Source organism: Eurytemora carolleeae, unplaced genomic scaffold (assembly GCF_000591075.1).
Source record: "Eurytemora carolleeae unplaced genomic scaffold, Eaff_2.0 scaffold976, whole genome shotgun sequence".
NCBI lineage: Eukaryota > Metazoa > Arthropoda > Copepoda > Calanoida > Temoridae > Eurytemora > Eurytemora carolleeae.
Window position 1 is genome coordinate 1 of NW_019396876.1, and position 24963 is coordinate 24963.

Below are 24963 nucleotides of genomic sequence, written 5' to 3' on the forward strand. Positions count from 1 at the left end.
AAAGTGAAATATTCATTCCGGGCTCACATCCTTGAGACAAGTTTCAAGCAAAAAAAGGATTTGTTTGTTATGAAATGATGTCGGGATTTTCAATCTTCTAGAAAGATTCTAATATGTTTGGCAATGTTATCCGTCTTTATTTAGATCTGGTTGATCTTAGGTTTAGGCAAGCCATCAATTACTCAGGTCCAATCAGCTGTGATGCCTATAATCGTAGAGAAAAGACCAGGCCTCGGGCAGAGGGGAACTAGGCTTGGTTGTATTCAGGAGGGTTTGAGGGAGGAGGGAGACTGTATTTCAGGAATGGGGGGGGATTCATATGGAAGAATGGAGATTATTAAGGAAGGATCGAGAATTGGGATGACAAGTTACTCCGATGAACTCTTCATTGATATCATATCTTTCTAGGACACCTAGATATGTTACTCCGGTCTAAAGTATTTTAGGGCACCTAGATATGTTACTCCGGTCCATAAGAATCTTGGACACCTAGATATTTTACTCTGGTCAAAGTATTCTAGGACACCTAGATATGTTACTCTAGTCTAAAGTATTCTAGGACACCTAGATATGTTTCTCTAGTCTAAAGTATTCTAGGACACTTAGATATGTTACTCTAGTCTAAAGTATTCTAGGACACCTAGATATGCTACTCCGGTCTAAAGTATTCTTGGACACCTAGATATGTTACTCTAGTCTAAAGTACTCTAGGACACCTAGATATGTTACTCCGGTCTAAAGTATTCTTGGACACCCAGACTTGTTACTCCGGTCCATAAGAATCTAGGACACCTAGATATGTTACTCCGGTCCATAGTAATCTTGGACACCTAGATATGTTACTCCGGTCTAAAGTATTCTTGGACACCTAGATATGTTACTCCGGTCCATAGGAATCTTGGACACCTAGATATGTCCCCTGTATAATATCTATTTTCTAAAGAAAATACACATGTTTGACGGGGATTATTCTAGGTTTCTTCAGATCTTGAACCTCAAGGTTACCTGGTCATTTTAGCTAACATTTGTCACCAAATATACTTGGTGTTTCGACACGGTCATTTATAGAACTAATGGTAGATTTTAATAAGGTTTAAACTTGGTAGACTTACCGTGTGTTAATTTAATCACGAGAATTTGGTAGATTTAAAGGTTTAAAGTTGGTAAATCTTAGGTTTAGAGTTGGTAGAACTAAGGTTTAGAGTTGGTAGAGCAAGGTTTAGAGTTGGTAAATTTTAGGTTTAGAGTTGGTGGATCTTACGTTCAGAGTTGTTATATCTTATGTTTAGAGTTGGTAGATCTTAAGTTTAGAGTTGGTAGATCTTAGGTTTAGAGTTGGTAGATCTTAAGTTTAGAATTGGTAGATCTTAGGTTTAGAGTTGCTAGATCTTAGGTTTAGAGAAGGTAGATCTAAGGTTTAATTTTTAATGTTTGTTAATGTTCTAGGTTTGTGAAGCAGCAGTGAGCAGGTTAAAACAAGAGAGAAGAAGAACTGTCCGAGGAACTCTTTGCGTGAACGGAGATAGTATCCGACTAGTTGATGATGATACTAAGGGACTGGTCCTGGATCAAACAATTGAGAAAGTTTCATTCTGTGCTCCTGACAGAAACTTTGAGAAGGGGTTCTCCTATATCTGCCGAGATGGAACCTCCAGGAGATGGATGTGTCATGGGTTTATGGCTGTGGGAGATACCGGAGAGAGGTTGAGCCACGCAGTCGGTTGCGCTTTCGGTATTTGTCTTGAAAATAAGCAGAAGCGAGACAAAACAAATGTATCAGTACAGTACAACTCAAATGATAGTTCTTTCACCAGAAATGGATCTTTCCGTGTCGGTACAATGACCGAGAGACTGGAAGATCCTCAATCTATGAGGATAAGTCCTGCGCCTCCTAAATCTGTCGAGGTTGAGACCAAATCTGTAGAGAGACCTAGACCCACGGAGACAATGTACCAGAGACAAGCGTCCTTCAGAGGGTTGGGTCAACTCTCGGGACAAACTCCGTTTAAGAGACATTCTAAACTCCAGCTCTCACTTCGACCCAACGATCTCCCGTCCTACAAAGAGAGAAGATTACTCTCCGACAGTCCTATAATGGAAGATATTGAGTTACCTTCTTCTAATCTTGAAGATAACTATAATAAATCCGTAGATCTCTTAACCAATGATGATCCATTTACCCAGGCAGAGTTGGCAGCAACTAGTGGGGCGTCTGGAACCTCTACTCCAGCTTTTATTACTGGAGATTCATCATCAACCTATAGTATGTCTCCTCCTCCTTCTCTTCTCATCCCAACCAGGCTTCACAAGCTCCCTGAGACCCCAGAGAGTGAGCACAACCCCTGGGATATGGTTCCTGATCAACCTCACTCTCCTCCTCATCTTCCATCCGTTCCCCAACCTTCCAGCGGGAACACTTTAGACAACTTCAATATTTTGTCTGGTTTTTCTCAACCTAACCCAGTGAATTCATCCCTTATCATGGCGGATCCAGTTTATTCGTCTCTGGGTTTAAATGATTTTAAATACTCGTGCGTCCCTGCCATCAATCATTGGAGTTCTAGCGGAACAAAAGATTTTGATCTAGATTCAAAATTTCCTCCCTTTATCAACCACGGTCTTGAGGAGTTTAGTAAGAATCCAGGAACCTCTAGTGGATACAGTAGTCCCTCCTCAACCAATTCAGGAGCAAGTTTACCACAACAATCCGGAGAATTATGGAGATCTAACCTTCAGTCATCCATCCTGGAGAACAGCACAGGACATAATTCCTTCCTGGAGAACACTGTACAGAGCTCGATACTAGAGGATCCGTTTGACGCAGAATGGGCGGCTATTGCGACCAGAAAATATAGCGTAGACGTGAAATCAGAGAAACATGTGAATAATAAGAATCCGTTCCTCCAGGACGGAAAAACATTTGAACTCCAGTTATAGAGAATAAGACTGTGTCACTCTCCACTAAAACTTACTATTCTTCTATTTCTTCGGTCAGTGTACTGTAAACCACTGCAGTACAGTGGAGGGTGGTGTTTGTACATTGTGAAATTCGATAAAACATTTGAGAACATTTACTACGTACCTTACTCATGTATAGATGACATAGCCATATATTAGACCCTGAGTAAACCTTCTCAAAGATAACATGCAAGTTTCCCAATCATTATCTGGTTTACTGTATATAGTGAATATATTTGAGTCGAAATGTTTTTATATATTGATATATATTTATATATATACGGTGACTTTACTCAATATATTGATCAGGTTTCTATCTTACTGCAATCCATAAAGTCTGACTGATAAGAACCAAAATTAATCCCCATTTTTATTAAAGAGGCGAAAACCCCGGTTTGATAATATCTTATTTAGGCCTAATTTTTTCATTTTTAAGTTCCATTCATTTATATTTAATTAAGTTCTAGTGTACTCAGTTTATTTTATGTGATAAATCCTAAAGTGAAATTTTTATTGTGTAAATTTTATGGACTAATTTTTTACTTTTGTAAAAATTTTGCAAAAAGAAGGTTTATACTGGCAATTTTTGATTAATACAAATTGACTTTTGATTTCATAATTATGTAAAAATATATTTTGAAACTATTTTGTTCAAAGTTTGAGCAGCTAATCCCTTAGATATATATATATATATATATTCATCTATCTTTATATATATATATGTATATATTCATAATATATTTTCCTACAGTTGGTAGAGCAAGGTTTATAAATATATATATATGTATAAAGTAGTAATATTTGTTTGTTTGTTTGTATGTCCGATCATAACTCAGGAACCCCATTAACCGATTTTCCTCAAATTTTGAGGAAAATTTTGATCATATCACACGTACACAAAATATATGTAAAATCTGTACAACTATATCTTGTCTTGAGCTCAAGACAAACTAAACGGCTGAGCAAAATGACTGAAATCCATTTTAATATTTGTTTATATATGGTTCTGGGTTTAGACACAGCATGCGTAAGCGTAAGGAGAGCAGTCAGCAGGTTGAGCTAACCCGCGCAGATAAATGGAGAATGGATGAGGCGGGGGTGAGAGCTGGAACTTGTAGCTTCTACGTCAAATACCTGGGTTGTTGCGAAGTATACGAGTCTAGAGGAATGCAGGTGAATAAATAATATTAAAGGGAAGGTTTCAGTGTGACTCATTAAACTGTGTAAGAATTACGAACATGGCAATCTCCAACTCACAACGGTACTCTTGAAACCTATATTAGATCAATAATGTGGAAGATATTGTTGTTTTTCTAGGGTTTAATTCTTATATGTTTACCTACAGTAGAAATGTGCAGGTCACTTTTGCAGAGAACCCACCAATCTTAAATACGGATGCTGTTGTGAATCGGGCATTGCCATCTTTGAATGGAGGGTCCCTTGAAATTACACTTACATTCCTCACAATCGTCTTCCTAATCGACAGTTTTATGGGTCCCTCTGCAGGATAAATTTAAATAGAATTAATTAAACATCAATCAACCGTCTTCCTTATCGACAGTTTTACGAGTCCCTCTGCAGGATGAATTTAAATAGAATTAATTATACATCAATCAATTGTATTCCTTATCGACAGTTTCACGGGTCCCTCTGCAGGATGAATTTACATAAAATTATACATTAATCAATTGATTCTACTTTTATCTCTATCCAATGTTTCTGTAATGATAGTTTCTTGTAAATTACACTTCAATTGAAATGAAAAAAAAGACTGAGATCGATTTATAGTTTCATTTCTTACACTGAGACAACAATCTGAGATTTTGAGCGATCACATCCTTCCAGAAATCATTTCGAATGATTGTGCAAAATATGACAAGGAAGTTAAGAAGTAAAGATTGCGGAAAGACTTATTGACCTTGGAAACATCGGTATCATAAAAAGTGAAATATTCATTCCGGGCTCACATCCTTGAGACAAGTTTCAAGCAAAAAAAGGATTTGTTTGTTATGAAATGATGTCGGGATTTTCAATCTTCTAGAAAGATTCTAATATGTTTGGCAATGTTATCCGTCTTTATTTAGATCTGGTTGATCTTAGGTTTAGGCAAGCCATCAATTACTCAGGTCCAATCAGCTGTGATGCCTATAATCGTAGAGAAAAGACCAGGCCTCGGGCAGAGGGGAACTAGGCTTGGTTGTATTCAGGAGGGTTTGAGGGAGGAGGGAGACTGTATTTCAGGAATGGGGGGGGATTCATATGGAAGAATGGAGATTATTAAGGAAGGATCGAGAATTGGGATGACAAGTTACTCCGATGAACTCTTCATTGATATCATATCTTTCTAGGACACCTAGATATGTTACTCCGGTCTAAAGTATTTTAGGGCACCTAGATATGTTACTCCGGTCCATAAGAATCTTGGACACCTAGATATTTTACTCTGGTCAAAGTATTCTAGGACACCTAGATATGTTACTCTAGTCTAAAGTATTCTAGGACACCTAGATATGTTTCTCTAGTCTAAAGTATTCTAGGACACTTAGATATGTTACTCTAGTCTAAAGTATTCTAGGACACCTAGATATGCTACTCCGGTCTAAAGTATTCTTGGACACCTAGATATGTTACTCTAGTCTAAAGTACTCTAGGACACCTAGATATGTTACTCCGGTCTAAAGTATTCTTGGACACCCAGACTTGTTACTCCGGTCCATAAGAATCTAGGACACCTAGATATGTTACTCCGGTCCATAGTAATCTTGGACACCTAGATATGTTACTCCGGTCTAAAGTATTCTTGGACACCTAGATATGTTACTCCGGTCCATAGGAATCTTGGACACCTAGATATGTCCCCTGTATAATATCTATTTTCTAAAGAAAATACACATGTTTGACGGGGATTATTCTAGGTTTCTTCAGATCTTGAACCTCAAGGTTACCTGGTCATTTTAGCTAACATTTGTCACCAAATATACTTGGTGTTTCGACACGGTCATTTATAGAACTAATGGTAGATTTTAATAAGGTTTAAACTTGGTAGACTTACCGTGTGTTAATTTAATCACGAGAATTTGGTAGATTTAAAGGTTTAAAGTTGGTAAATCTTAGGTTTAGAGTTGGTAGAACTAAGGTTTAGAGTTGGTAGAGCAAGGTTTAGAGTTGGTAAATTTTAGGTTTAGAGTTGGTGGATCTTACGTTCAGAGTTGTTATATCTTATGTTTAGAGTTGGTAGATCTTAAGTTTAGAGTTGGTAGATCTTAGGTTTAGAGTTGGTAGATCTTAAGTTTAGAATTGGTAGATCTTAGGTTTAGAGTTGCTAGATCTTAGGTTTAGAGAAGGTAGATCTAAGGTTTAATTTTTAATGTTTGTTAATGTTCTAGGTTTGTGAAGCAGCAGTGAGCAGGTTAAAACAAGAGAGAAGAAGAACTGTCCGAGGAACTCTTTGCGTGAACGGAGATAGTATCCGACTAGTTGATGATGATACTAAGGGACTGGTCCTGGATCAAACAATTGAGAAAGTTTCATTCTGTGCTCCTGACAGAAACTTTGAGAAGGGGTTCTCCTATATCTGCCGAGATGGAACCTCCAGGAGATGGATGTGTCATGGGTTTATGGCTGTGGGAGATACCGGAGAGAGGTTGAGCCACGCAGTCGGTTGCGCTTTCGGTATTTGTCTTGAAAATAAGCAGAAGCGAGACAAAACAAATGTATCAGTACAGTACAACTCAAATGATAGTTCTTTCACCAGAAATGGATCTTTCCGTGTCGGTACAATGACCGAGAGACTGGAAGATCCTCAATCTATGAGGATAAGTCCTGCGCCTCCTAAATCTGTCGAGGTTGAGACCAAATCTGTAGAGAGACCTAGACCCACGGAGACAATGTACCAGAGACAAGCGTCCTTCAGAGGGTTGGGTCAACTCTCGGGACAAACTCCGTTTAAGAGACATTCTAAACTCCAGCTCTCACTTCGACCCAACGATCTCCCGTCCTACAAAGAGAGAAGATTACTCTCCGACAGTCCTATAATGGAAGATATTGAGTTACCTTCTTCTAATCTTGAAGATAACTATAATAAATCCGTAGATCTCTTAACCAATGATGATCCATTTACCCAGGCAGAGTTGGCAGCAACTAGTGGGGCGTCTGGAACCTCTACTCCAGCTTTTATTACTGGAGATTCATCATCAACCTATAGTATGTCTCCTCCTCCTTCTCTTCTCATCCCAACCAGGCTTCACAAGCTCCCTGAGACCCCAGAGAGTGAGCACAACCCCTGGGATATGGTTCCTGATCAACCTCACTCTCCTCCTCATCTTCCATCCGTTCCCCAACCTTCCAGCGGGAACACTTTAGACAACTTCAATATTTTGTCTGGTTTTTCTCAACCTAACCCAGTGAATTCATCCCTTATCATGGCGGATCCAGTTTATTCGTCTCTGGGTTTAAATGATTTTAAATACTCGTGCGTCCCTGCCATCAATCATTGGAGTTCTAGCGGAACAAAAGATTTTGATCTAGATTCAAAATTTCCTCCCTTTATCAACCACGGTCTTGAGGAGTTTAGTAAGAATCCAGGAACCTCTAGTGGATACAGTAGTCCCTCCTCAACCAATTCAGGAGCAAGTTTACCACAACAATCCGGAGAATTATGGAGATCTAACCTTCAGTCATCCATCCTGGAGAACAGCACAGGACATAATTCCTTCCTGGAGAACACTGTACAGAGCTCGATACTAGAGGATCCGTTTGACGCAGAATGGGCGGCTATTGCGACCAGAAAATATAGCGTAGACGTGAAATCAGAGAAACATGTGAATAATAAGAATCCGTTCCTCCAGGACGGAAAAACATTTGAACTCCAGTTATAGAGAATAAGACTGTGTCACTCTCCACTAAAACTTACTATTCTTCTATTTCTTCGGTCAGTGTACTGTAAACCACTGCAGTACAGTGGAGGGTGGTGTTTGTACATTGTGAAATTCGATAAAACATTTGAGAACATTTACTACGTACCTTACTCATGTATAGATGACATAGCCATATATTAGACCCTGAGTAAACCTTCTCAAAGATAACATGCAAGTTTCCCAATCATTATCTGGTTTACTGTATATAGTGAATATATTTGAGTCGAAATGTTTTTATATATTGATATATATTTATATATATACGGTGACTTTACTCAATATATTGATCAGGTTTCTATCTTACTGCAATCCATAAAGTCTGACTGATAAGAACCAAAATTAATCCCCATTTTTATTAAAGAGGCGAAAACCCCGGTTTGATAATATCTTATTTAGGCCTAATTTTTTCATTTTTAAGTTCCATTCATTTATATTTAATTAAGTTCTAGTGTACTCAGTTTATTTTATGTGATAAATCCTAAAGTGAAATTTTTATTGTGTAAATTTTATGGACTAATTTTTTACTTTTGTAAAAATTTTGCAAAAAGAAGGTTTATACTGGCAATTTTTGATTAATACAAATTGACTTTTGATTTCATAATTATGTAAAAATATATTTTGAAACTATTTTGTTCAAAGTTTGAGCAGCTAATCCCTTAGATATATATATATATATATATTCATCTATCTTTATATATATATATGTATATATTCATAATATATTTTCCTACAGTGCTTAATAACAATATACAGTTGACAAATGTATGTATTGTATACATTATAGAAATACATATATTTAAAGTATTTAGCTAAATCTAACTATAATGAATATAAGATAGGAGGGGTAGTTTAATTTCCCTAATTTGATCAAATTATGTTAAAAGAAAGAGTTTGAGTTTGAATAATATGTGTGTAAAATATCAATTTAGAGGGACTGTAAAGGAAAAATGAAAGCGGGTATAGTTGTCACGTGATACAGACGGAAATCACGTGACAACTATACTGCACTGCCATTGGCTAAAGTTCTGGTGACGTAATAGGGACTATACCGACTATATGTAATAATTTTAGCAATTATATCTATTAAAAAAGCACAATGCAAAATAAAAAATGCAATAGGAGCAAACCTGAGATTCTCAGGCTCCTGTGGGATATCGTTGTTTTCAGATTGGTCGCGTATTTGTTGAATATGATCTGTTTAATGGTACAACTTCTATACAAAATTGCATACATATATGAATTTTCTTATATTTTCTTTTCCATATATATTTGCAACCTTATGGTGTTAACCTTGATATTTCAAACTTAAATTATTTGAACTGACAGAATTTATAGTTTGAAATATTTAAGATCTACGACATTGGGCTGCAAAGATATAGGGATTAAAAAATCAGAGTTTGTGACAAAGACTCAATTCCTTTGACACAGTTTTATATCAATTTCTCGAGACAGGAGCATCAGAAAGATATCTTATAGGTATCGTTCAACTCCTGAGATTCTCAGGTTTCAGCCTAGACCCCCTTTCATTTTTCCTTTACAGTCCCTCTAAAGTGACTATTTCGCGAACTTTACATTTATATACATTGGCTTGTTTGTCTGTACCCAATATAAACGTCAAAACGACGAAATGCAAAGTTTTGAGCTATAAAATTACGAAGAAATGAAAAGGCGGCTTATAAAGTAATATTGAAACGCTTTAAATATTAATACGCAGATTCTATAATATTATATTGTCACTATATCTTTGCAACCCACTGTCGTAGATATTTAAATTTTTAAACTTTGATTTCTGTCAAATCATTTAATCTAAGTTAGAAATATTAAAGGTTTACATCTTCAGGTTCCAAATATATAGGGATTATAAAATTTGAGCTTGTAGCAAAGAATAAATTCCTTTCAAACAATTTAAATGCTGTTAAATAAAAAAATCTAAGTTAGAAATATCAAAGGTTTGCATTACAAGGTTGTAAATATATAGGGATTAGAAAATTTAAGCTTGTGGCAAAGAGTAAATTCACAACCCTGTGTTGTTCCTATGCATTTTTATCATTAAATAGTTTCAACATATTCTTTTATTGTTGCCTGTAGACCTTTCACGATAGAGTGGATAATCATTTCAAGGGAGTGTCTTTTTTTAGAATAGACCTTTAAGCCGGGACTATATCACTATAGCTTCAGTAGAAGTAAATATTTCCATTTACCGATAGCGCCGATATAAGGATTTATCTCTAATTGGATGATGAAATAGATAGAAAGATAGATGTTACCGCCAAACTATTTCTATTGGTTCAGAAAAGACATCAAACACATGACTGAACCCTGATTGGATCAGGCGCTAATGGACTCGGCATACAGGAGTGTATTCCCGGAAATAATAACAAAAACTATTCTGGTAAATTAAGAAGTAAAGCACCCCCTTCAAACCTCAAACCTCATAAACTTTTTCTGATGAACGAATTCGTAAATTTTCACATTCTCTTATCTTAAACAAAGATGCTGAGTTCTTTTTTAGATACAGGGAGAACTACAGGGTGTCTTAATAAACATGGGAATTGAGAGACAACTTGAAAGTCGTCTTTGATTTCTGATATTTAATGCACGGCAAAGAAAGTAAGATAACGGGGCTGTACGGCTGACGAGCTTTTCATAAAGTGGTCTATATATACCTTTTTGTGTCCTAAAAATTTCCAAAGATATGTGTAGATATTAAGAAAGCTTTGATTTAGTAAATAAATTAAAATTTGTAATAAATTTTGCAATTTCTCCGCCAATTTTAAAGATAAAAACATCGTAGACCACATTTTGAAAATCTCAAGGCCAGGCGTTTTCGATATTAGATGTTGGATGAACTGGAACACTGCAATAATTGTTTTCATAAAAAAATTCTGCATGGATCGAAGACGATATCAAAGTCGTCACTGGATTCCCATGTTTATTGGGACACCCTGTTCAAAGAATGAGAATTTAAGTTGCTAAAAATAGGATTATCGAAAATATCGATCGAATATTTTTTTTTAAAATAATTTTTTAAAAAAAATCCTTACAACTGTTTTACTTCCCAAAAATGCAAATAATTGGTCTACATTTTTTGTTATAATTCATTTAATTTTCATGATTTTTTTTTAAATTTTGGAAAACAATAGAATAAACATTTTCTCAACAATTTCTCAAATTTTTCAAATAGTGCAAAAATCCGTCTGTTAAACAAGATGGTTGGATAAGGATCGCTAAAGTATAAAATCGTGACTATTAATTGTTTTATTCCGAGCTGCATTATAAAGTCTTTATTCCGAGCTGCATTATATATCGTCTTTGTTCCGCGTTGAATTATATCGTCTTTGTTCCGTGCAGCATTATATCGTCTTTATTCCGCGTTGCATTATATCGTCTTTATTCCGCGTTGCATTATATCGTCTTTATTCCGCGTTGCATTATTTTGTCTTTATTCCGCTCTGTTTTATATTGTCTTTGTTCCGTGCTGCATTATATTGTCTTTGTACCGCGCTGCATTTTTTCGTCTTTATTCTGCGCTGCATTATATCTTCTTTGTTCCGTACTGCATTATTTCGTCTTTTTTCCACGTTGCATTATATTGTCTTTGTTCTGTGCTGCATTATATCGTCTTTGTTCCATGGTGCATTAAATCGTCTTTGTTCCACGTTGCATTATATCGTCTTTGTTCTGCGCTGCATTATATCGTCTTTGTTCTGAGCTGCATTATATTGTTTTTGTTCCATGGTGCATTAAATCGTCTTTGTTCCACGTTGCATTATATCGTCTTTGTTCTGCGCTGCATTACATCGTCTTTGTTCTGCGCTGCATTACATCGTCTTTGTTCCGCGGTGCATTATATCGTCTTTGTTTCACGTTGCATTATATCGTCTTTGTTCTGCGCTGCATTACATCGTCTTTGTTCCACGCTGCATTACATCGTCTTTGTTCCGCGGTGCATTATATCGTCTTTGTTCCGCAATGCATAATATTGTTAACACGTGTAACTGTTTAATATCTCCGTCAATTTTAAAGATAAAAAAGGTAGATCATTTTTCGGAAAGTTTTTTGCTTTTTATCAATTATCAGTAATAAAGAAAGTGATTTTCAAGTCATCTCTCAATTCCCATGTTTTCTGAGACACCCTGTATTTTGTATATTCGTACATCCAAATATATTGTCAAGTTCTTGACAAGATTGTGAAGTTCTTGACAATCTATTTGCGCAATCCATACAATTGAAAAATAGTTTTGAAAGTCGTCTTTTATATACTGTATTATGATATTTAAGGCTTTTTGCAGTTTATTTCGTTAAAAAACTTTTTCACAAATACATTTCACTTTTAAATGAAATTACTATAATATGACTCCCATAAAACATTATTTATTGTTTTTGGTATTAAACAACTAATTAATTGCATTTAGCATGATTAATTTCAACCTTTATTATCATATTTAAAAATCTTACACAAACGTTTTCCTATTTGAAGTCATTTGTAAAAATGTTGAAACCTTATTTATATATACATAATTACATTATTACATAGATGTAAAATTCAATTAATCGAAATTTTAAAGCCTGGTTTTTATTATTAAATCTTGTTCTTAACCCTATAAAGGCTGGGGGGTCTGAATCTTTGTATAGCCGGGGGGGGGGCAGCGTTTGGCACCCACCCCCCTCGAAAAAGGGCTTAGAGAATAGGTATAGGAAATGCATGTTAATAGCCCAATTTTTCAAGGCCACCTCAAAGAAAAATTAGACCAACAACTGTAATAGTTTGGGTGCTAGGGAGGGTTGAAAAAATGCCTAAAAAGGGTCAATAAAATTAAAATAATATTTTTTTGTTTTAAACAAATATCAAAGTACGACACATGTTTCTACATGCATTTTTTCAAGGGCTTTTTAATAATATAGTTTTTTAGATCTGTAGCTTTTTTTTCACAAAAAAGTTATTGACTATTTTAGATTTTTTTTTCACTGACCCGACTTTCTTCCGCCCTGTACCCTACCCTATAAATTAAAAAATTTAAATTACTATTAATTAAAAGTCACAAAATTTCACGGTGATATTGTCAAAAATAAGAGTTCTAGGACAAACAAACCACAGGGGAGGGTGCCAAACGCCCCCCCCCACAGCCTGTTTTATAGGGTTAAGTACTGCCCAATAGTGCTCTATAGCCTTCTTGAATCCAGTAAGGCCTTGTGATTCTATTGAATCGACCCTAAGTGAATATTACTTTCAACAAATAATTGGATAAATTATTTTGAGGCAAAATTTAACGATATAAATCAAAAGAATTAAGTTTAAGAGATTAAGAAAAACGAAATCAAGCAAATAAAATGCTGAATGGATTACAAAAAAACACTATCAAGCATAATATACATTCATGCAGATAAATTACATAAAATGGCGATTTAGAAGCGTAAAGATTAGAATGAGATAAGTTCCCAATCCCAAAGCACAATTAAATGTTGAGGTTTTGGTTCCCGAGTTCTCGACAAAACTTTCAGAAAACCCTGATTTTGGTTCCCTGGATCCTTGAGAAATCAAGGTTTGAGCAATATGCTTGGCTCTGCTCCATTCATCTGTTCTCCAGTTCTCCCAGGTTGTACTCCGCCCACCGGAGTTTTCAATCCGTCCCAACATATCCTATAGGCAAAAGTTTTTTTTAGTTTTTAGTAACCAATGATTGCGACACATTCTTTGTGACATAATTCAAATTGTGGAGTAATTAAATTATTTAACAAAAAACCCCAGTCTTAGGATTTTTAAAATGCAGTCTGCTTAATTTTTTGTAGAGTGAAATGTCAAGGTATCAACAAATTAAAAAAGGCATGCTCTATATTTCAAAACCTCTGTCGATCGTAGGCATAAGCTTATTGTATGATGTGTATACCTGAATTGACTGATTAGTGACTCCTCAACTGACATCTAGTTGTATTGTAGCAGGTATACCAAGCGTATTGTATGATGTGTATACCTGAATTGGACTGATTAGTGACTCCTCTGCTAGCATCATAGTAGTATTGTAGCTGGTATACCAAGCGTATTGTCTGATGTGTATACCTGAATTGACTGATTAGTGACTCCTCTACTAGCATCTAGTAGTATTGTAGCTGGTATACCAAGCGTATTGTATGATGTGCATGCATACCTGAATTGACTGATTAGCAACTCCTCTACTAACATCTAGTAGTATCGTAGCAGGTATACCAAGACCCTGAGCATCTATTGTAGTTCTTCCAACACAATAATCTGTAGCTAGTCCAACAACAACTACCTGAATAATATGATAGTATATAAATCATTTATAACCAAAACAATTAAGACTATAAAAGTCCTAAAATCTACTTCAGTAATAGATCTTTAGTGAATATCCTGAAGTCCTGTATCCATACAATGGTCGGCCTTTATAGCAATACAATGCAAACGACTTAGGATCCTAAAGTTCTGTATCCTAGCTCAGTAACTGATCCTAGGATATCCTTAAGTCCTGTATCCTACCTCAGTTACTGTTCCCAGTAGGATATCCTTAAGTCCTGTATCCTAGCTCAGTAACTGATCCTAGGATATCCTTAAGTCCTGTATCATACCTCAGTAACTGTTTCCAGTAGGTTATCCTTAAGTCTTGTATCATACCTCAGTAACTGTTCCCAGTAGGATATCCTTAAGTCCTGTCTCCTACCTCAGTAACTGTATCCAGTAGGATATCCTTAAGCCCTGTATCATACCTCAGTAACTTCTCCCAGTAGGATATCCTTAAGTCCTGTATCCTACCTCAGTAACTGTTCCCAGTAGGATATCCTTAAGTCCTGTATCCTACCTCAGTAACTGTTCCCAGTAGGATATCCTTAAGTCCTGTATCCTACCTTAGTAACTGTTCCCAGTAGGATATCCTTAAGTCCTGTATCATACCTCAGTAACTGTTCCCAGTAGGATATCCTTAAGTCCTGTATCCCCATTCCCGTTTCCATTATTATCAAAGAATGCAGAATAAGAATCTACTTCCGGATTGGTTCCCTAAAATAAATGATAAAAGCTAAATTTTTTTTTAATATTTTATATTTGTTTTATTTAAATTCTGAACAATGATACAGAGTACAGTGGCACACTCCTGTATGCCGCGTCCATTAGCGCCTAATCCAATCAGGGTTGAAGGGTTCAGTCATTTGTTTAGTGTCTATTCTGAACCAATAGTAATAGTATGACGGTCACATCTATCTTTCTATCTGTCTCATTATCCAATTAGAGATAAATCTCTATTGCGTTGCTATACACTAAATGGAAATATTTTCTTCTACTGAAACTATAGTGCTGTGGAATGAGAAGACTGCTGGACTCAAGTTATTATTTCCAAAGTCCAATCAACATGAAAAACAGCTACTGGTAAAACTATTTGCTCTGCAACATGATCAGTTACACAGAAGATTGATTAAATGTCGTCTTCACATTCCAAAGTTTTATCGGCCACTCGTTTAAATCCTTTAACATTTTCTATTTGAAATGTTCAATATTTGTGTTAATCTTATACTTTATCAAAATTGTAACTTTTCTGTTGATTGTTTTATATTCCATGTTACCACAAATAATGAGAGTTTAATAATAATCTGAAACTTGGAAATTCACCCGCAATACACAACAAGGTTTTAAGGAATTTAGTTTTTGTCGCAAATCCTAACTTTCTAATCCCTATATCTTTGAACCCAATGTTCTAGACTTTAGCTTTTTTAAACTAAGAATTCTGTAAGATCAAGTTCTCTAAGTTTAAAATATGAAAGGTTTACACCATCAGGTTTATTGATATAGGGAATAGAAAATGTTACCATGAATGCACACACAGACACAAAACAGACAGAATACAAAAGAAGGTGAAATTTGGACAGCAAGGATAAATTAATCATCAAACATAACTTAATTAAATCTGTAAAGTTGTATCCTAAATTTGATCCATTGTGAATATAAATACAATTTATCCCGAAAATTATTTAAAATTGACAATTAGTGATATTCTTGGCTAAAAAACTAAAAATTCACCGTTTTTATGTAGCAAACTCTTCAATTTCTTGCATTTCTACATTTTTTATAAATCCACTGATTGGAGTACAGTGTACAGTAAAGTTGCGTCAAAGGATTAATAAGTTAAGAAACCAAAATCATGTCTTCATTTTCGACAAACAGACAATTGGTTTTAAATATCACTACATTGTGAATCCTTGGTGTCACTTTTTGTATGCAGAGATCATTAAATAAAGACATGACATCAGTCCCTTCTTAAAAGTACGGTTCGTGTAATTTCAAGCTAATCTCCATACAAAGAGGGTCATGTCCTATTCACAACGATACCATCTTAACCGGTATTTAACCAATAACGTGAATTCATTATTCTTACGAAACCACAATTGAAAAGAATATATTTTCGAATGCTATTTTAAAACATTCTAGTTGCCAATGTAATGTTTTGTTGGTAAAGTTTATGATAGAGTTTAATTAAAGTAGTTTGCAACAAACTGTTGGTTTAGCCCGCAGGAAACCTCAACTATAGATACAGGATGTCACAATAAACATGGGAGTTATGTCACGACATCTATATCGTCATTGTTCCGCATTCAATTATTACATAAACACAATATTTGTTTTAATCCGATTAAAACAGTTAAAAATAAAGAGAAACTGCTGGTTTTGAGAATTCCATATGTGGTTCACCATTATTGCATTTTTATTCAAAAATCCGTCCAAGTTTCGATTTATTAAATAACGACGAAATCTTACAAATGTTTAATATGTATCTCCATCAATTTTGAAGATACAAAGAAGGCAGACCACATTTTTAAATGTTCATAAAACGTATAGCAGTCTTCATTTTGTACACTCTTCGTCATTCATCAACTATGGGAAATCTAAGACGATTGTCAAGTCATGACTTAATTCCCATGTTTATTGGGACACCCTGTAGAATATAATTTGCATGCAGTTATATTGCATAGTATAATGTTACAAGGAGGTATACAACTAATAAGGAAATAATAACTGTACACATTTCTTATCTATTTTTGTTCATTCTTCACCCCGTTTATATTTCACAACGTACCTCTCTTTATTTAGAGAATACCTTTCTAATAAGATATGTCGAGTTTGCTTCTACTAAAGGTTTCAGCTCTGGTGGAAAATCAGCTCCTAAAAATATCAAAAGTTAAAAAGAGTTTAAAAATTTTAGATTATACAGTTGTTTCAAATAAAAACAGATTTACGATTCATGTACAAATGATGCTGATGCATGGTTCTCACTCTGAGATGAGATTTTAAAAGCTTAATCCTGAGTAAAACCCGGTCTTTGCGTCTGCTTAGACCCAAGTAAAGCTCAAGGGAAGTCCTGGGTTTTGGATGGCCTTGAGTTTAGTAAAAACCAACCACCTTGGGTTTTTATCTCTTCAAGGCTTGGGTCTTCAGCAGCTGATACTCGTGAATTTCGAAAAAACTTTTATATTTAAAATCTCGGGAATTATTTGTAGTGTCAAATTTGATCAAAGGTATGAAATAAACATACTATGCAAATAATGTATCTACATAAATTTTGAATTTTCGAAATTTACATCTCCTTGTCACAGCTGATCTGATAGTAATCTGTCTGCTACAGAGAGAAAGCCTTCTAAGCAGTCTCTAATTGGTCGAATCAGTGCCAATCCTGACTTGGGTTCTATCTGGGCCCAACTCTGGGTTTCACTCGGGTTTAAGATTTTAAATCTCATCTCTGAATTAACCATGGTGAGATGCGTCTATTTTCTTCAATTTGAATTAATTCACGTTTTGGTCTACCATTCAACAATCTGTAACTTAGTCTGTCTTATTAACCTTTTTAATTTGAAAACGTGCCGACAAAAAAGTATAAAAATCAAGGAATAAGAATAAAGGGAAGGGAAGTGGTGCTGGTCTGGCATGAGAAAGCCAGTCGCATTGCTTTGCAGACAAGTTTGTTTTACACATGCACACTCTTTTTCTTTTGGTACAGACACACAACATGACTACAGTCAAGGAAATTGCAGAACAATGTCGTCAATTATAATTAGGCCTGAATAACGAGTTGTTGACTTAACAGTTAGCTTAGTAAAATAAAGAAATCAATAAGGATATTTATTAACATTTATTGAAATGGTTTAAAGTGCAAAAGTTTTTTCCAGTGGGATTAAAATTGACTGATTAGAAAATAACAATTCAACAATCTGTAACTTAATCTGTCTTTGTTGAAATAAAACGTCACACTTTAGCACAGGACTTTATTCTGAATGACTTATAGTACAGAATCTTTTAGACTGTGTCTGTTTTAAAAAACATAGCAACTAATAAGATCAACCTTGTTTTTTTGTGTGAGTTTTTAGCTATGAAACTGAGTTAAAAAACATGTTCCTACTAAAAATAGTTTTAATTTGCATCTCCCATTCAAGAATGTTTCAGTAAAGGATGGTTGAAGAAAAGTTTCTAGAGAAAACTAGAACTTTGGATTTCATAATATACCTTCAGTTTCCTGCACACAGTGATCCGGCCATAGGATCTAAACAGTAAACATGGTAACCATAAGATCTTAACAGTAAACATGGTAACAATAGGATCTAAACAGTAAACATGGTAACCTTAGGATCTAAACAATAAACATGGTAATCATAAGATCTAAACTGTAAACATGGTAACCATAGGATCTAAACAGTAAACATGGTAACCATAGGATCTAAACAGTAAACATGGTAACCATAGGATCTAAACAGTAAACATGGTAACCATAGGATCATAACAATAAACATGGTAATCATAGGATCTAAACATTAAACTGGTAACCATAGGATCATGACAGTAAATATGGTAACCATAGGATCATAACAGTAAACATGGTAACCATAGGATATAAACAGTAACCATGGCATTCATAGGATCATAAAAGTAAATATGGTAGCCAATGACTTTCTAAGATAAGTTATCTAGGCTAACAGCTTTTTTGAAATTGCACTTAAAACAAAATTTTAATTAATTCAGAGTTTGAATACTCTTTTTTGCCCGAGTGAAAGTGAAGTGACATAAATAAAGATTTTTAGAAAATGTGAATAAGGAACTTTATTTGTAGATGCGACCTGTGAATATGGCGGAGTTGCAGCAAAGACGACTTCATCATAAACACTGATTTCACCTGCAGTGCTATACTCGATTGGAAATATAATCTTTTAAAAATCGTTTAAAGGAGCAATCGACTAAGTTTTAAGTAAATAGAGCCAAAGAACCGACTCACATTAGAGTAGCCAAGTAATAAGGAACATACCGTCGTTTATTGTAAGGAGATAAATTCTGTAAAATTCCTGCTTTTACTCTACTGCATAAATTCGCCATTGTCATTTATACAGAGAAACAACAAATTAAAATTATTAATTGTCTTAATTAAACATGGATATCTCCATTTCTTTGTTTAATTTAGATTTTTACCCTAAAATCTAAATTAAACAAATTTTATTAGAACCCGGGGATGTTTTACAAGGGAAAAGGCCGGGTTAAAAATCAATAGCATCAATAATTGTTTAATTTTTAATGAGTCCCTGGATTTTTATTTCTCCATGTTTCGTCTAGAGGTCGCTTCTCCACATTAGAGAAAAAAGAGATATGATCCCTACAATTACGGTGGTAGGCGATTATATAAATACGATGAAGACGACTTTCGATTTCAATTTTGATTTATATCAAGCTTTTACACAGCATAGAAACAATAAAAACAAAGAGAAGCTTAAATTATTAAAGGCTTCTCTTAAATTAAATGTAAACTTGTAATTCGAAAAATGCTTGTTAACAATAAAAACTTTAATAAAAAATCGCCTTCATTTTACTGATATTATCGCCAAAGAGAATAGAATATATTAGAGTGGAATTTAAACAATCCCTCGGTATGAATTTTGTCAGTCCCTTTCAGCCTGAAAGGGAGTTCAAAGTGTACAATTCATGTAAATGTTCACAAATTATACGCAGAACATCACACTAATCAAGGGTGTAATGCAAGGAAAGTCAATTGCGGTTGTGTATACTCTGCGTACATATTGAAACCAGTTCTCTTTGGGCGGAATTTGTAAACAAGAATAGATGCATCAGTGTTCGTTTAGTATCCGAGGAGGTTAAAAGCATTAAATTTGATAATTTTGATAATTCACGTAATAGTTTCCTATGACCAGAATATTTCATTGATTTTTTTTATGTGAAAGATGGATCCCATGTCAGGCTGTAACATCCGTCTTGTGTTTACATTACCGCCCGGAGATAGTACACTGCAGAACAAAAGATGCGTACACTTATGAAATAACTTTCCTTGCATTACATCCTTGACACTAATAAATTGGACAACATGTATGTAGAGTTATATTTCTACATACAGAGCGTTCATATCATATTGGATTATCTCCAAGATTTAACGCAGAAATACGAACATAATACTAAAAGAATCGGGCGTTTTCTTCGTGCAAACTTCTATATTAGGCTTACACAAATTTCTAAAATGATTGATTCTTTTAAATTTTCTGATTAGTCCCGAAAACACTATTTAGAGCCATAAACGATCCGAAATGATTTTGGACACCCTGTAGTTTCTTTCTACCTTGGATGCCAATCCTGTGAGAAGACGACTTTTCCCCAGTCCCAACCAGATGCTACGTCCTTATCGAAATGATTTTTTACACAACAAAATTTCAACAACTTTTTAAAGGGAGTGTTTGCGAAAAATGAAAGGGGGTATAGGCTAAATGCGATAAAAAAGCGCTTTTGATCGCTACTAATCTTACTTCTATCTGTTGCGTCTATAAGAAGAAAATTGTTAAAAACGACTAATACCGAAGAACGTAGTGTCCATACAAATTCAGAAGAATGCAACATTTAACTCGGATCGTAAACAAATCAATTTAATTCCAAGCAAATCATTCAGATATTACAAACAATAGTCATCGATTATTTTTCGACGCATTCGTAAAAAATTGATTTTTCATAATTTTTTGTATTTTTCATGATCTGAGAGTTACTTTTGAAAACATTTATTCCTGTTTCGAGGATTTTTGATAATTAAGACGTCGAAAAATAATCGATAACTACTGTTTGTAATATCTGAATGATTTGTTTGGAATTAAATTAATTTGTTTACGATCCGAGTTGAATGTTGCAATCTTTCTGAATTTGTATGGATACTACGTTCTTAAGTAAAAGTGGGTTTTAACAATTTTTTCTTATAGACACACCAGATAAAAGTAAGATTAGTAGCGATCAAAAGTGCTTTTTATCGCATAAAGTCTATACCTCCTTTCATTTTTCGCGAACACTCCCTTTAAACTTCTCAAAGGTTTTAATGTTCTAGTTCTTATATCTTCATAAAAAGATGTCGTAGCTCATAATATTTTGTTGGATACAGTTCAGCCCAGAACTTCGGAGACATCGAAAGAATTTATAAAATGTCTTCTTGGTAAATTTTCATTGGGTTTCATACTATTTTATCCAAATAAAGTCATTGTTTGAATAAATATCTATTTAATATGCGGGAACAGTTTTAAAGAGTTCCATTTAATTATTTAATTAAAGAACAAAAGTTAATGGAATATTAACGACATTTTATAAATTCTTTCGATGTCTCCAAAGTTTTTGGTTAAACTGTATAATATTATATTTCATTTTCATAAATTATTCAAATTAATTAAAGTTTGAAAGATCAAAAGGTTTGTACCATCAGGTTGCAAATATTTCTCTAATTAATGCTAATGTTAACTTTAAAAAAACTTTTATGTCACAAATTTTTTTTTTAATATTAAATTTAATAATCATAAAAAGACCTGGATGGTTTCTATCAGCTCATCAGCGCCCTCCAGTTCCATACTGCCTGGAATAACAATTTAATAAACGAATTCTGCGTAAAAAAGGACGATTTTTATCTGTTTTTATACAAACCCGCGGTAAATATAAGCTTCACACTTTAAAAGATTGAATTTGCATGTTCTGCATAAACATGCAACAGGATATAAACAGTTTTACTAAAATAAACATGCAACAGGATATAAACAGTTTTACTATAATAAACATGCAACAGGATATAAACAGTTTTACTATAATAAAAATTACTCTTTTTAAACTAAATATATATTTATGAAAATGTTAAATTTGTTTAATACACTTTTAGAATTCAAGAAGTCTAAAACTAAGATTGTTTTAATTCTACATTTTTTTTCTAAATCAATTTTTGGAAATTTCAGGATTGCGTTTGTTTTGACCATACAATTGAATAAACTTTTTGAGACAAAAAAAAGAATTTGAATTTATTTAGTTTTCCCCTGTGGAGTTATAAAATCCCCTTCTCTGAACCCAGTCCCATTGTAAACTTCAGTTCACTGTATAGTGTGTATACTGTATACACTGAGAACCAGAAAACTCTGAAGAAGAAGACGACTTTCTGGCAACACTTAAGTGTATTTGATGTTGTTACAAAGCAAATAGTTTTACTAGACACTTATCAGATCACTAATTTAGTGAATGGGTCTGTTCACACTGCACAATTGCTGTGTCTCATATTCATTGGACTTTTTAAAGTCAGAACTAAGTCTAAAAGTCGTCTTCTTATTTCAGAGTTTCCCGGTTATCATTGTACCTGAAATAAAATCATTCTGCATATCTATGACAAGAAGAGCAGAGTTCGGGTTCTCCAGTATCTGGGTCCAGGTCTGGAGAAGATTTTGTTTTTCCAGCAGGTTCAGTATATTCTCCAGGTCCTCTTCATTTCCGGTGAACCTGTGCAACAAATAGGTTTAAAGAAAAAAGGATTTTGTTTCAATTATAATGTTAGATATTTAAACCGTATATAATACCATTTATAGCGAGACACTATTGAATCACAAAATGTCTATTCCAAAGGGTGACAACTAATGGACTTGTAAGTAACTTATATTATACAAGACCACCTGTGGTCAATGCAAACTTCTTTCTTATGTATTTGTCGAGGATTTGAAAAGAATGTTTTAAGTGGAAAAAAAACTATGTAAAGAGAACTTAAAATTTTTTCTTTATTAGTTTTATTTTAATTTTTTCCTATTTTTATTGCAGAAGAGGCGACGACGGAAAATGCCGAGATTTATCTCAATCCAGGGAGAAAAATTGCTGAAAGGAATCGAGTCTTTGACACAAATCAAATTGTCTCATCCCTATATCATTTCTTCCTGATGGTGTAAACCTTTGATATTTCAAACTTAGATTATTTGATCTCACAGAACTCATAGTTTGAAATATCTTAGGTCTACAGCAATTGGGTTGCAAAGATAAAGGATTATAAAACCAGAGTTTGTGGCAAAGACTCAATTCCTTTATACATTAATAAAAAATTAAGGTATAAAAGTTCCTCTTGTGCATCGATAATAGCATTTTTAAATGATCATAGACGATATATAGATGCACAGATAAAGATCCAGACAGCCATATATAATTTTCAAGACCTGTAAATATAATAACCTGGTTCTAAGGTCGTCCTTGATACCCCCCTGGACCAGAGTAAGGTTTACTAGAAGGAAATAAACCCATCCTTTAATCTTCATTTAATAGTAAACACTTTTGTCCTTCCCTCTCAAAGGTTTGTGATAAACTGAGTTATGTTTATTTATCTATCATGTTATATCTATACCCAAGTCTAGATATTTTAATAACGAATATGATATGAACTATAACGAATATGATCTGAACAATAACAAATATGATATGAACTATAACAAATATGATCTGAACTATAACAAATATGTTATGAACTATAACGAATATGATATGAATTTTAACAAATATGATATGAACTATAACAAATATGATATGAACTATAACAAATATGATATGGACTCTAACAAATATGATATGAACTATAAAAAATATGATCTGAACTATAACAAATATGATATGAACTATAACGAATATGATATGAATTATAACAAATATGATATGAACTTTAACAAATATGATATGAACTATAAACGAATATGATATGAACTATAAACGAATATGATATGAACTATAACGAATAGATATGAACTAAAAACAAATATGATATGAACAATAAACGAATTTGATATGAACTATAACAAATATGATATGAACTATAACAAATATGATATGAACTATTACGAATATGATGTGAAATATAACGAATATGATATGAACTATAACACATATGATATGAACTATAACAAATATGATATGAACTTTAACAAATATGATATGAACAATAAAAATATGATATGAACTTTAACAAATATGATATGAACTATAACAAATATGATATGAACTATAACAAATATGATATGAACTATAACGAATATGATATGAACTTTAACAAATATGATATGAACTATAAACGAATATGATATGAACTATAACAAATATGATATGAGCTATAACGAATAGATATGAACTATAAACAAATATGATATGAACTATAAACGAATTTGATATGAACTATAAAAATATGATATGAACTTTAACAAATATGATATGAACTATAAACGAATATGATATGAACTATAACAAATATGATATGAAATATAAACGAATTTGATATGAACTATAAAAGTATGATATGAACTTTATCAAATATGATATAAACGAGGTATAAATGCACTCTTATAATAAACAAATTAAATAATCTAAACTTCCGCAGAAGAGATAAATATTTAAACTCCATCTTTGTTTATGTTTACAGTTATCTACACTCTACAAATTACACACTGCAAACTGGACAGTAGGAAATATTACCTTGGTGTGAATTTGCTATGAGAGTAGCAAATTTATCTGAGCTTAAAACTTTAGAATGGTGGATATCGAGATTAGTGCTTGATCCTCTCTTTTTCTTCATCTCGAGACTAACCTAATCTTGTACATGTATCCTGAAAAGTGTATAAAATTCAACCAAAAAAGCCGATAAATTTGAAATTTGTCGCGCTATTTAAGATAAATAAGCAGAAACGGGAGGGACTCTCTAATTTATAAAACCGGTTTTTGATTTTCTCAACTATATCCAAGAAAGAGTGGTTTAAGAAGAATAAAGTTTTCAGCTCAGGTTACATATAAGAA

General features: G+C 33.7%; 3 protein-coding genes across 3 annotated transcripts; 2 read left to right on the forward strand and 1 right to left on the reverse strand.

Moving 5' to 3' along the window:
* Positions 1-1446: 1446 nt before the first annotated feature.
* Positions 1447-3633, forward strand: LOC111709625 (protein numb; the record flags this gene model as incomplete). Its single annotated transcript, XM_023483377.1, has 1 exon — positions 1447-3633. A coding segment is annotated over one exon (1491 nt), but the record flags the coding sequence as incomplete, so codon positions are not given.
* A 341-nt stretch (positions 3634-3974) lies between these two features.
* LOC111709627 (uncharacterized) lies at positions 3975-8678 on the forward strand (the record flags this gene model as incomplete). The annotated part of the gene is given in 2 exon segments (XM_023483378.1): positions 3975-4131; positions 6345-8678. Coding segments are annotated over 2 exon segments (1648 nt in total), but the record flags the coding sequence as incomplete, so codon positions are not given.
* A 4179-nt stretch (positions 8679-12857) lies between these two features.
* On the reverse strand, positions 12858-23477 carry LOC111709623 (nicotinamidase). Its single transcript, XM_023483365.1, has 11 exons — positions 23362-23477; positions 22508-22647; positions 21699-21745; positions 20483-20541; positions 19440-19510; positions 18984-19039; positions 18376-18412; positions 16976-17040; positions 14782-14886; positions 14021-14146; positions 12858-13515 (listed from the first exon to the last, which is right to left on the reverse strand). The coding sequence occupies exons 1-11, from the start codon at positions 23442-23444 to the stop codon at positions 13264-13266; spliced, it is 1041 nt and encodes a 346-aa protein (XP_023339133.1). The 5' UTR covers positions 23445-23477; the 3' UTR covers positions 12858-13263.
* Positions 23478-24963: the final 1486 nt, after the last annotated feature.

Bases quoted from the DNA above. Each gene is read 5' to 3' on its own strand.
- LOC111709623 (XM_023483365.1), bottom strand. From the start codon at position 23,444: ATGAAGATTAAAGGATGGGTTTATTTCCTTCTAGTAAACCTTACTCTG. The intron at 18,413-18,983 runs GTCGCATCTACA...TTTACTGTTTAG, and splicing joins CAACTCCGCCATATTCACAG to ATCCTATGGCCGGATCACTG. The intron at 13,516-14,020 runs GTATGCATGCAC...TTTTGCCTATAG, and splicing joins TTGCTAATCAGTCAATTCAG to GATATGTTGGGACGGATTGA.